At 30.8% G+C, this 13114-nt stretch overlaps 1 protein-coding gene across 1 annotated transcript; it reads left to right on the top strand.

Annotated features, from left to right (window-relative positions):
- The first annotated feature begins 4150 nt into the window (after positions 1–4150).
- Positions 4151–11529, top strand: LOC116106340 (MADS-box protein AGL24-like). Its single transcript, XM_031392698.1, has 9 exons — positions 4151–4244; positions 4552–4744; positions 9344–9421; positions 9730–9804; positions 9883–9971; positions 10055–10093; positions 10639–10733; positions 10825–10982; positions 11208–11529. Exons 2-9 carry the CDS (start codon positions 4560–4562, stop codon positions 11224–11226), a joined length of 738 nt encoding a protein of 245 aa, XP_031248558.1. The 5' UTR covers positions 4151–4244; positions 4552–4559; the 3' UTR covers positions 11227–11529.
- The last annotated feature ends 1585 nt before the right edge of the window (positions 11530–13114 follow it).

Genomic DNA, 13114 nt, shown 5'->3' with positions numbered 1-13114 from the left:
CTCGGCATCACATCACTTGTATTGTCCATAACCTTTTTACCACTCTATTCTCATGGCTAGCACACTTAATACATTATATTTATCATATTCACTTTCCACTTGAACATGTGATTCTATGTGAAATGACCATTTTGCCCCTATCGAAACTTTTATGGAATTCCACTATAAAACTAGTTAAATATTTTCACTATGACCATAGAATAATCTTTACCATATTTCTGAATGTGTATATTACACTGCTCAAGTGTCACTTCTTAGCATTTTGCACGTGTGAAGTCGTTGGTGTCAAAATCTAACATCAACAATGTTAGACTTACAAATATTTCTGTATAGAGTGATGTGGCAAAAAATGAACAGAATAGTAAACATGATGCGTTTGACTTTTTGTATTTATTCTTCCAACCACATCACTTTGTACAGAAATCCTTCTATGATTTCTTTATACCTCTAGCATTGCTCATATATTTAAGATATATATAGATACTATTTTGTTGGTTATTTATTTTTTGGAGGTAGGAGTAGTGAAAGGGGTGAGAGAACGTTGTAAAAAAAGTTGATAAGTGAAGAACCACATAACAAAAAAAGCTACTAGAATTGATATTTAATTAGGGACGGTGATGGATTCCACTTGCTTGTTCCTATTGTCATGATCACTAAGGATGTCTGAGCTATTGAATCAGATAAAATGACATTGCATATAAAAGGTTTTGTACATCGAATGTATTTATAACTATTCAAAGATGAGATGAGTAACATACACACTCAGATTTTCTCTGCATGGAAGAATACATGATGAACCCAAAAGAAGTAGGGTTGTGGTCACTCCAAGCAGTCCCCACCTAGGAGATGGATAACTACTTTCACTCACATGGATGAGATTCTTACCTTTCATTATTTTTCTTTCTAGGAATCTACAGTTTATCTTTATGAAATCTACTTTGTATAAACTACTTCTGGGTGGTCAAGTGGTTCAATAGGGACTCTTGGGTGTATTACTTAAAAGGTCTTGAATTCAAGTCCCTCCTCGGGTGCTAATAGGGGTGGCCACTAGAGTTCCAATCGATAGTTCTAGCATCCTGGGAGATTAGTTGAGGCACACGTAAGCTAGTTAGGATACCCTCAATTAAAAAATATATATATATATATATATACTCTGAATATATTATATTCTCCAATTACTAAAAAAAATTTATAAATTAAATTTACTACTTAATTAAATAAAATATGTATTGAAGTTCCTACATGCTTTATGTAAATTGTAGAAGATCCAAATGCAGGAAGCATGACCTCTCTCTAATTTGAGTGAAAGTGGTGGAATGCAGAGTGTTTAATCAATGTCGATGCTCTGAATTTGCATGAATGGGATTTTTCCAGAACCAGCTGAAACCGGTCCTCCTCTGAAAGACTGAAACCTCGAAAACTCTTTTTCTTTTGTTACATTTAGGTCCATCATATTTTTATTCCTTTTTTATGTTAAAACTTTTTTCTTTTCTTTTAACATTAATTCATATCAATCTTTTTTTTTTTCTAAAATGTTTAATCCAAGTGTGTAATTTCATGTATAGTTTGTACTTGACTAACGCGCTTTTTTTTTTTTTTTTTCTGGGGCCATAAAAAATAAATATAAATAATGAAAAATATTTATTCGTGGATGGATTTTCTTGAATCTCTCGCAAGTATTATAATAGTTTTCTGTAGCTCTCTTAAATTTAAGCAAAATTTATTCCTTTAAATATGCTTTGATCTGAGAATTAAACCAATAACCAATTCATATCCCACACTTGTTACCAGGATTATCATTATCATTATCATTCTTATATCTTTGCTTATACTGCAAAATCTTTTAGCTATAATATTCATGGGCATTTTGCTAAGATGATCCTGCACTATATTAATTGTCGGATTTTGTTGTATTTTCGACAAATTAATAAAATATTGACATATAAATAGTTATATTGATTAAGATTTAAAGTTGGAATTCTAATTTATAAAAGTACCATTATTCTTATCATATTCAGCCGAGACACTTAATAATAATATCATTAAATAACCACAATTATTAGTCTAATAGTTAACTAAAACTTTTTCGTGTTTTATTTAAAAGATTTTGAGATTAATTCACTTAGATTGTTAATGGAGTGATCATTAAAGAGATTTATCAAACCTTCAACTTCAAGACCACATATGATTAATTGAGGTGTCATTAAACTTATCCAAACACCCTATTAAAAATAATAATAATATCGTTAAATAAAAGTGATAACTGCCATCAATACCATCCACAACAATCTGAGGAACCTCTTCTATATTTTATCCATTTATTAAGAGCAATTATTATTATTTTTATTAATTTTAAAAAAATTGTAATGAATACTGAGGCAAACGATAGCGTGAAAAATTAAAAAATAGGCTACTTTCCATTATGCGGAAGAATAATACATCTATTCATCAGAAAGAAATGGATACGTATCTCTTTATTGGTAAATACCATATTTGATTTTCTGACTGATGTGACAATAACCTTTAACAAAAACTATACTATATTAAAGCCATGGACGATTCTATTTCTAGTATAGTGCAATCTCAATCACATCTCAATTCTTAAATTTATGCCTTATGCCAAGAATAAATTTTATTTTTACCCTTTTTACGCTTTTTTAACTAAACAAATTATAAAGTTTATTTACCAATGTGTTAGAAATCATATGATCGAATATTAAAGGACTAGCCAATTATTAATTAAACATCTTACATTTCAATTGTTAAAAGTTAGTCTGGAATATAAATAAAGTATCATACAATATAGTATTTTTATTGATGATGTAGATAATTGCTAATATAAATACATGTACGACTTATATCAACATGTGTGCATTACTTAATATAATTGATAATATATTTTGTAATCAACCAGACAAATTTCTGATATAATTTCTAATTATATATATAATACTTCCTCGGACGCTAACAGAAGGTAATCACTGGAATTCTTATCCGACTGGTAGTTCTAAGGTATCAAAAGATTAATTAAGGTGTATGTAAACTAAACTAAACACCTCTAATCATAAAGATAAAAAATAAAAAATTGCTCATATGTTATGCAGCTATTTTTGTAGTTTACTATTTAGAGGTATATATTAAATATTTAAATTATAAACTTTAAAAATTAAACTCAGTATCTTCTCATTTCTATTTATTCAAACCCAATTTATCACTTCATATTCACAATAAAATAAAGTCATGATAGAATAATTATATATTAATTAATTAAATTTGCCAGCTTCAATATTGCTTTAATGTGATTTCATAATTATAAACAAAATGTTTGATTGGAAGTTTGGAACTGAAAATGAATAGGAAAATAGTCAAAATACAAGTAAATATGTAATGGTCATCCCATTTATCTCAACAATTCCTAATTAAATAATGATTTAATTACATTTTCTAACCCCAAATTTAAAATATCACTTTATTAATGAAATTTATATTCCGTTTCTAATTCTAATTTCATTGTAATTTCACATCATCACCATTCTCTTCTCTGACTATCACTCGTAAAAATCTCTCAAACCTTACTCCCGTCAACCTCGTTAATCAAACGATTAGGGTTTATGTAACTGTTTCTCCTAAGTTAAATTTTGATAAATCTTAATCATCAAAATCTAATCTTTCATTACTAAAAGACTCATCAATCTACCTTTTTAATAAACTTCAATAATCTAGATTGAGTTGGTTTTCAATTTGTCATGAGAATATAAAGTTAAGTAAAAAGTATTCGTTAAACCGTTATTTAGATGGATAAAAATTGTTAACTCATAAATAGTGAGGATTTAAAATGGCTGAGGGTAGGAGGTACAAGTCATTATTGCTAAGCTAGTGGGAGCATGGTTATGTATGTACTGGAAGCGATCGCCCACAAAAAAAAAAAAAAAAAAAAAAAAACACTTAATTAAAAAACTATGTTCGCATTGATCCATGTCTCATTAGTTGTGTCTTAATCAGTTCTATCTCTCTTCGTATATTAACCTATAGTCATCTTAATTACTTAGTTAAGTATAAATATATATTAAAATAATTTTAAAAAAAAAAAGATACTGTTTGGCTATAAAAGGGAGGGCAACCTTTCCTTTCTTGAACACACAACTATGTCTTTCTCTCTCTTTAAAATCACTTTCTCCAATTAGTTTAGTGCCTTTTCGTAGCTGTGTGAGATCAGTTCAGACCTAACACACCACTCCGAGAAGGTAAATAAGAAACAAACCCCCTTTCCCCCCACACACTAAAATCTTTAATCTGTCATTCTTCTGTAATTGTTTGCATGTTCACGAGTTATGATTGGTGGTTTTTTTTTTCTATTTTATTTTAAAACTTTTTCTGGGTTTCTTAACCTGGATCTGAACCGGGTCTTTAACTAGGGTTTCTACTAGGATTCTTTCATAAATTGGAAGTAAATCCACTTCATTTTTCCCCTTTCATTTCCATTTTATATGTATGGTTCTTACTTTCTTATACTTAGAAAATGTGAAAGTTATGGGTTGATGATTTTTGGAGGGTGAAGAATGGCGAGAGAGAAGATCAAGATCAAGAAGATTGATAACGTAACGGCCAGGCAAGTCACCTTCTCTAAGAGGAGGCGAGGTCTCTTTAAGAAAGCTGAAGAGCTTTCTGTTCTCTGTGACGCCGATATTGCTCTCATCATTTTCTCAGCTACTGGCAAGCTCTTTGAGTACTGCAGCGCCTCCAGGTATTTTCCAATTCCATTTTTTTTCTCTATATTAAAATTCCGTACGATAAGTCTATAACTTTTCTTCTTCAACTCCACCTATCATTTCGGTCCTTTGTCTTCCCGTGTCTGCGTTTATGTGCTTTCGTCTCTTTGTCGTTGTGTTTGTGCGCGCGTGAGAGAGACTCCTTCAAGTTTTTACTCTTTCCCATTTCGTTCGATCTTTCAAGCAGCAAGAAATTTTTTTTACAGAAGGGAATAAAGCAACTTCTTTGCTGAAATTCCATGGTCGCTTTCAAAAAAACGTTGTACTTCGGTTCACACTCTTAAGAGTTGATTAATTCTATGGACTCTTTAGAGTTTATATTAATTAAGAGTGAAAATCCGCACGGCCACTTCCAAGATCTTTGTTATCTCTTCCATTGAATTGCATTTTTAGATTTTCAGTCTCGCATCAGACTTTAAACTTTGATTTCTATGGTTGCTTGTTACAGCGGGTTCACAGACTTTGGCGGAGTCTCGATCCCGTTGTGGCTTGTGGGGTGATTTTTTTTTGAAATATATACAGATCGCATAAAATCAACGTCTAAAACATATTCATCATATTCTTAATTGACCTATTATTTTGTCATAAAATAACAAAACAAATACCAATATTATAGCTTCATCTCTGTATTTGAGCTCAAATACTTTAAATATTCAACGAGTTCAACCATATGATGAATGTACGTACGCCTATATTTAATCATTTAATTGGTTTCAAGGTGAGAAATATAAATATACATTATAACAATTATGTTATTTGTCTTAAGTTAAATATATGAAGTAATTATTTTGGTTTATTTTTCGGGTTGTTTTGGCTTAATTACATTCCTTATTACGTATCTATAATCTAGGATACTGTTATGGTAGTTAACAAAATAAATATTGTAATAAATATCATTGAGTCAATTGTATAAGTATAAATAGTTTTCGAAAGAACACAGGTTTAGTGAGGATGCATGGGGGATGTTTTGAGTGAGGATGCATGGGTGATGGGTTAATAGTATTGTATATGTATAATATTTAATTGTTTGTTTGATAATAAGGTTTGAAGTTAAATAATATTGTTAATGATATGAACATATTAATACTTATAATTTCATTAGTAAAATTATAAATAATTTCTTGGTGCATGTTAGGTAGAGTAGTTATTTATTGTGTTTGTTTGTGTATGAAATGGATACAAGATTACAAGTAATCTATGCATGTTTGACAGCAACTTTCCAGACCTATATATTGATGGTTATGAAAATGCTATTAATTTTTATTTTTTTTTTAAAATAAGAATTGATGGTTATCATTTCATGATTTAAAAATCTGCTAGTCCTTAGTGAAAAAAAATATCATAATTAGGTTTAATAACGAAATGTAAGATATGAAGCAGATCATTCTCATTAAAAAACTGAACAATAATGAATACTGGTTGAAGTAGATGTTACAAGTTTTATTTTAATTAGCATTTTCTATCTTGATATGAAAGAAGAGGGGAGGAGTAAGTATCAATATATTCAGTGAATTAAAGTTTTACTTTAACTTTGAACACTATATTGTCTTAAGTATAACAAATCAAGATAGATTGGCAAAGAATTTTTACTTGTTGATATTCAAAGTTATGGTCGATGGTTAAGCATCTTATGGCAAGCATTAATATTCAAACTTATGATTAATGTTCATGAATGTGTCATAAGACCATAAATTTTTATCAAATTTAAAGCCTATTGAGTTTTCGAGAATGTTGGTGTCATCCTTATCATTCAAGGTCCCGCATGAAAAGTCCTCTTGTATTTTTGGGTTTCCATAGTGGCAGACAGCCATTTAACTTTCTTTGTTTCAAAGGCTAGCTGATTTGAATAATGACTCTTATCATTTTAATAAACATGATTAAGTTGGTCAGCAAAACCGAGCAGGCCAATATTAGTTTTACTTTTTACTTGAATGTGGCTAATAAAGTAATTAACCAAGCTCAAATCAAGCTAGATGTTGGTTTAATTAAGTTGAAAGACTCTAGTTGACCTTCTAAATTAAGCTCGATGTTAGTTCGTTTAAGGTGAAAGAGTCTAGCTAATTGACCTTCTAATAATGAGACTTGTTTGCGCAAGGGTTTGAAAATGTTTGGTTGAGTTTTGGGTCGTTTAGCTTTGACCTGTATATAATATTTGTAAGTTTTCTAAGCTTGAACTTGAGTTGATCAGTTGATCTCATAAGTTGTATATATATGCACGAATCTATGCTTCCTATCTTTCTCTTTCAATCGGATACCAATTGCTTGGATGCGTTTGAAAGCCTCAAGATGACATGCAGAAAAAATTCTTTCTCAGTTTGTCTTGTGTCTTTGTAACAAAAGGTCCATTTATTGATGGGCGAATGACGGGGATTGAATCCGCGCATGGTGGATTCACAATCCACTGCCTTGATCCACTTGGCTACATCTGCCCCTATGCCTGCACAGGTTTCAGTTTCTATCTACGGTCAAATCCTTTATATATATAAATATATATATTTGATATAGATATATATATATATATATAACTCACTTTGCACTTAAGAAGAATTTTATTATAATAAGCTTGTGTCTTTGTAACAAAAGGTCCTATTATTGATGGGCGAACGATGGGGATTGAACCGGGCGTGGGGATTCACAATCTACTGCCTTGATCCACTTGGCTCCATCCGCCTCTATCCCTGCCAGTTTCAGTTTCTATCTACGGTCAAATCCTTTATATATATATATATATAGATATATATATATATTATATATATATCTATATATATATTATATAAAATTCTTCTAAGTGCAAACTGAGTCAAGTTCAATAATTATATATATTGAAGATTGATTGTAACCGTGTAAAAATTGTTCAAAATTTATACTGACCTTACATATTCATCGGTCTATATGCATGAATGTGCTCAATTCAATTTAAGTCAAAATTTGTTAGTTTGATTATAAGTATAAACAGCTTTTGAGAACTTTCATTGCTGTGCCTTGTAGGGTAAAATTGTTGTGGACTATGTTTAGATTGACTTTGGAGGAAATTGTATTACTTTTGAAGATAGGGCTCCATGGCCTCAACCAGATTCAATGGGAAATGTCTATTTGTAAGGAAAAATCATGTATATTGACACTTTATTGTAAAAGGTGCCAACATGATTAGAACATCTATGATGCCATGAGGTACTACGTCATCTGTATCACTAACCAATATTCTGTTGTTAAATATTTTTAAAATTAATAATTCAATCACATTTATGATAAGATTGATGAGAGAGAATATTTTCATATGTGGTGGGTATATACATTGGTGGTTTATAGTAACTTGTACCCCCCGTGGTATTCTAAATTTTTTTTATATGACTATATCGCTTGTTTTTCCTATTTCTTATTGAGTAACCTGTTTATTAAGGTGATAGTTGTGACATGATCATTCTTGAGCTGATATAGATGGGTTTTTGGGGAACATTTGTTATATAAGAATTACTTATATGGTATTCTTAATAATTATTCTTATTTCTCGAGCTGCACGGTTAAACTTCACCAAATCTCAAACTTATACTTTTTGGAAGCATAATTTTGTTGATTGCTATAGAATACACAATTCTGAATTCTACCATGAATTTGGGATCATATATTACATTCTAAATTCCTTTGAATTGATTAACCTATGACATAAATTATCAATAACTATTACCATGTCTTTATGTTTTCATGGTTAGTCTCTTGATTGAAATGCTTGTCTTAATTATAAGTTATTGATGAATAGAAGTGGTTTCCTTGACCATTGTCTGAGCTTTAGTAGTATATATGTATGAATAAACATATTTGCTTTAGCCAAGTTTTTCCTCCAAACTGGAGCCTCCTTTATGTGACTCCACCTCCCTTTGTGGCCTTTCGGTTAATACATTTGAATAACAGAAGCTCTTCTCTTCATCATGTCACGTTGTAAGTTTTGTTGAAATTCTTCTTTATTCTATGCAGGCCAAAGTGGTTATATCATATTACATCCTTGTGTAATTGTTAGTAACAGAATCTCTAGGGCATGTTGACACTTTTTGACTCTAATTTTACGTTTGTTTCAGATTTTCATTCACTAGAACATAACATTGTGTTATAAAGTTGCTAAATTTAAGGTGAAGAACTTTTTTATTTAAATAAATTGGATATTACTTTTCATCTCTTGTAAATTTTCAAATGGCTAGGTTTTCTTGATTTTCACTTAAATTATCACAATATATCAGTTGAATTGTTGTATTATGTTATAACTAATTGCAAATGCTTAAAAATATGGGGTGGATGATGGATGATTGGATGTAATGACAGATAAAACAGACATGTCATTTGGTGAATAGATAGTTCAGTTAGATTGAAAATCATTATAAGTTTATATAGACCATATATATGATGATAGGTTTGATGCCTTCTGTGGATCTTTATTCTAGCATTAATTTAAACTCCACTTGCCTATATGTTAGTTACAGTAGGTTTCAAACAGTTCATGTGCTTTAACTATCCTATACTGGCAAATTTTGCTATGAGTTCTGACCTGTCTAACATATTTAGTTTATACTTTTGTTGTGAAGCATGAAGGACACAATTTCAAGGTATAATCTGCATTCTAACAACATCGGAAAGCTTGACCAACTATCCTTGAACTGCAGGTAATTTATTTGATCAGTTTTGTTAGTTATCATAACATAACTATGATCACGTATGTAGTTTTAAGAGTTAAAGGAAACTGACATGGGCAGGCATTAGAATTTCTGAGATGAATTTTGCAAAAGGCTTGGGGTTCACTATTTAACTTTTTAATTAAGCATATTTTTAACAGTTGAGTTTTCAAGAACTGCATGGAAGAGATTTCCAACTCACTTGCATTGGCTACTTGGCATCACATATATAAATTTCTTTTCCCAGTAATTGTCAAGCTTTACATATCGAACTGACTGGCAATTCTATTCTTATATAGCTGGAAAATAGCAACACACATCAGATTGAGCAAGGAAGTTGCTGATAAGACCATGAACTACGGTATAATTTTTATGTAGTTATATTGTCTCTTTACTTTGGTAAATTGCAAAAATTCCTTTTATAATATTACCTCTATATAGACAAATGCGAGGAGAAGTCTTAAAGGATTGAATATAGAGGAATTACAACAACTCGAAAAATTGCTTGAATCAGGACTTGGGCGTGTCTTGAAACAAGGATGTATTTTTTATATTTTATTGCAACTAAGTATATATATCTACCATGATTCATGCAGGTGTTATATAATTTATTTTTCCTATCAGATGAACTGATTATGAACGAGATCTCTTCACTTGAAAAAGGTTAGAAGCAAATATTTATTTCTATCAATTATTTTTTTTTTCTTTTGGAAAATTTAAACTACTAATCTATGCCTTTTGTTCATGATCTTTCTTACTAATTTAAAGTAGCAGTCACTGTTTGTGCAGAAGCAATAGTGTACTAGAAGGATAACAAACAAGTTTCTCCATGAGATAATTAATTGAGATCTTCTCAAAGTCAAGAGGAGATATTCATGGAAATATGAAATAAGTTTTATTCATAATACATGAATCAACTAAATATGTGGACTTTCACTCTTGAGGGTTTTTTTTTATATATTAATGACTTTAATTTTTTGGCATCAAAATTTTCCACAAAAGATCTTTTTTTTATAATATTAGCAATTTTCAAATGTACATGCAAATTTTCAGTTTGCATTATAATTTTAAGGACACAGTCATGACTATAGCTTAAGTTCTTTAATTTCCATCTAATGTGTGCAAATATATATATATATATATATATAATATATATATTATAAAGGCTCTTTGGTTCAGACCTCTCTAGTTTGCTTTTGATTATTAAGATACCATAAGTCAAGAGTTCTATCTTGAGTTTTCAACTTGGTACTATTTGCAGGGAGCACAACTATTGGAGAAGAATAGACAGCTAAAACAGAAGGTATAAGAATTCATTTTGGTCGACTGTTATAATAATTTTATTTATTTCATTTTCTTTGAAAATGGCGAGGGTTCTTTCAAATTTGGAACAGGTGTCCAACTTGTATAAGGGAAAAAGCCTCGTCCTAGCTGATTCAGAAATCGCAATTCCGGAAGAAGGGTTGTCATCAGAATCTGCTACTAATGTTTGCAGCTGCAGCAGCGGCCCGCCTATAGAGGATGACAGTTCTGATACTTCTCTCAAATTAGGGTGAGCTTAATTATCAGTATAGGGTCATGCATATGTAAATGAATCTTATCTCCCAATTCAATAGTTTAAGCTTATCACAATGTTTCTGCATTTTGACAAAAGAGATGAGAGTGAGAAAGCAACCAAATATTGATACAATAATTAATGCGAAGTCAACATGCAAGGGTACTGCTGGACATTTTTAATTTTCTTTTGATCAATTTTGCTTCTTCGATTATTTTGTAGGCTTCCCTTCTCTTGCTGAATTTGAGAAGACGAAGTGGATTCTCGCAATGAATAAAGCTGGACCAATGTCATCTTGAAAAGTTGGTGATTTTATTATGTAGTAGTAGTACTAAAAAAACGATTGACCTTCTTGTGGATTCTTCTATCTCATCTTGGCTGGTGGTGGATGCCGGTGCCACTGCCATATGTGTGCTGGTGTATGTTTGCATTTAAATAATTATGATTGGCATACTAATGGCCTAAGACAGGAGAAAGGTACTTAAGAGTGTTGTAAACCTTCAATAAAGAAATATCGTGTTATAAATTTACTTTGTTTTCATAATACTTCACAGTTCATGGGTAATCATATCATAGGTTTCTTATTTATTATTACAGGAATTCAGATTATATATAGTTTACATATGGATGCTTGCATGGCAAAACTTTGATGCGTAAACCTAGCTAAGCGAAAGAACTTTTTTTCTTCCTCAATCATTTTGTTTCAGTGAAATATTGTTGAAAAAATAAATACTATAATTGTGTTTATTTTTTACGATTAATACAAATTGAGCAGCTTGTTTATCTTTTACTTTCTTTGACTCATTTACATTTGAAAATTTGAAAATTGAAATATAAAGAGGGGACATATTGTTGGAGCAGGTGTCTTGGAGTCAATCAATTATTATAGAATTGACTCTTTGTAATAATGTTTATTAATCAATAAAAGACGTTTTTTATTATATCATGTAAGTCATAATTGTATGTATTAATATATATTCTTAGGAGGGTAGAACAGCGACGAGGGTATCAAGTGTTTCAAATCTTAATAGTGAGAACCCTATGATTACATATACTGATCATTCTAAAAATGTTCGTAGCCTTAGTATTATTCTGACCAAGGACATAGGTAATACGGTAAGATTATCATAGTGTTGAATGATCATGTTAAAAAGCAATGACTGAACTCACTTGTCAAGGTTGTTTGTCGATAACTTAGTACAACACATGGGTGTTTACTGTAGGCAAATTCACTGGACTGACCCACCAGAGGATTCCATATAGAAAGTAATCATAGTGTCTATGGAACAAATCCTTTATTGAATGGTGGTGCATGTGATCCTTAGTAGACTTGAGATCAACGGAATGCCTTGTATACCGATTGGTGTAGTTTGACATTAGTCTAACGTAGTTCTATTTAAAGCTATCAATACGATAGTGATTGGCTGCATTGAGGAGTGTATCAAGACTATGGTGGATCGATAGAGGATTCATCACTCCTTGGTATGAAAGAAGTTATCTCGCGGCGCAATTCAGTGAATGACAATGACACTAAAACTGTGATCACAATGGGATTGAGTTGTTGCTCAATCCAATTTATTATTCCGATCATTGGTCCAGTAACTAAATACAAAGACATCGAGAATAACTGAGGTTGACACTATTTATGAACCTTAGCCTCGATGAGATAACAGATGATGAAAAGATTTGATTGCACGGTAACCATATCGTTGATAGGTAGTCGTTTTGCTGAATTTAAATCTATCAAGTGGTCATAATATCTTACTAGGGGTCAATCTTGGTCTGTGTGTAGTGAGACGATTGACTGGTGTCAATCACGATACTACTCACTGTCGATATGATGATTAGTCTACAAGTTACACACTTAAAAGACAGTTTAGGGATGGTAAATTTTGAAAGGATATATTTGTCTTTTAGACGAATGGACATATTGATAATTTTGTTGTGTAACTAAATTTACTGAGGTTGTAGCCTATGCCCAATTTTATTATTAGAGTAATTTAGCAAAAGTACAAATTTAATTATTATAGTTAATATTAATATTTAAGTAAATAATTAAATAGAGACTAATATGTGATTCCACATAAGTTTTGGTTGTTGCTAAACTTTGGAGGTGGAATGGAAATTTG

Source organism: Pistacia vera, unplaced genomic scaffold (assembly GCF_008641045.1).
Source record: "Pistacia vera cultivar Batoury unplaced genomic scaffold, PisVer_v2 Contig512, whole genome shotgun sequence".
In the NCBI taxonomy this organism is placed as follows: Eukaryota; Viridiplantae; Streptophyta; class Magnoliopsida; order Sapindales; family Anacardiaceae; genus Pistacia; species Pistacia vera.
Note: the sequence above shows the minus strand (reverse complement) of the source record. Positions and strands in the feature narration are given on the sequence as shown.

Coding starts and splice junctions, on each gene's coding strand:
- LOC116106340 (XM_031392698.1), top strand. CDS start 4,560: ATGGCGAGAGAGAAGATCAAGATCAAGAAGATTGATAACGTAACGGCC. Junction 4,745..9,343: donor GAGTACTGCAGCGCCTCCAG/GTATTTTCCAAT, acceptor TTTGTTGTGAAG/CATGAAGGACACAATTTCAA. Junction 9,805..9,882: donor AACTACGGTATAATTTTTAT/GTAGTTATATTG, acceptor GACAAATGCGAG/GAGAAGTCTTAAAGGATTGA.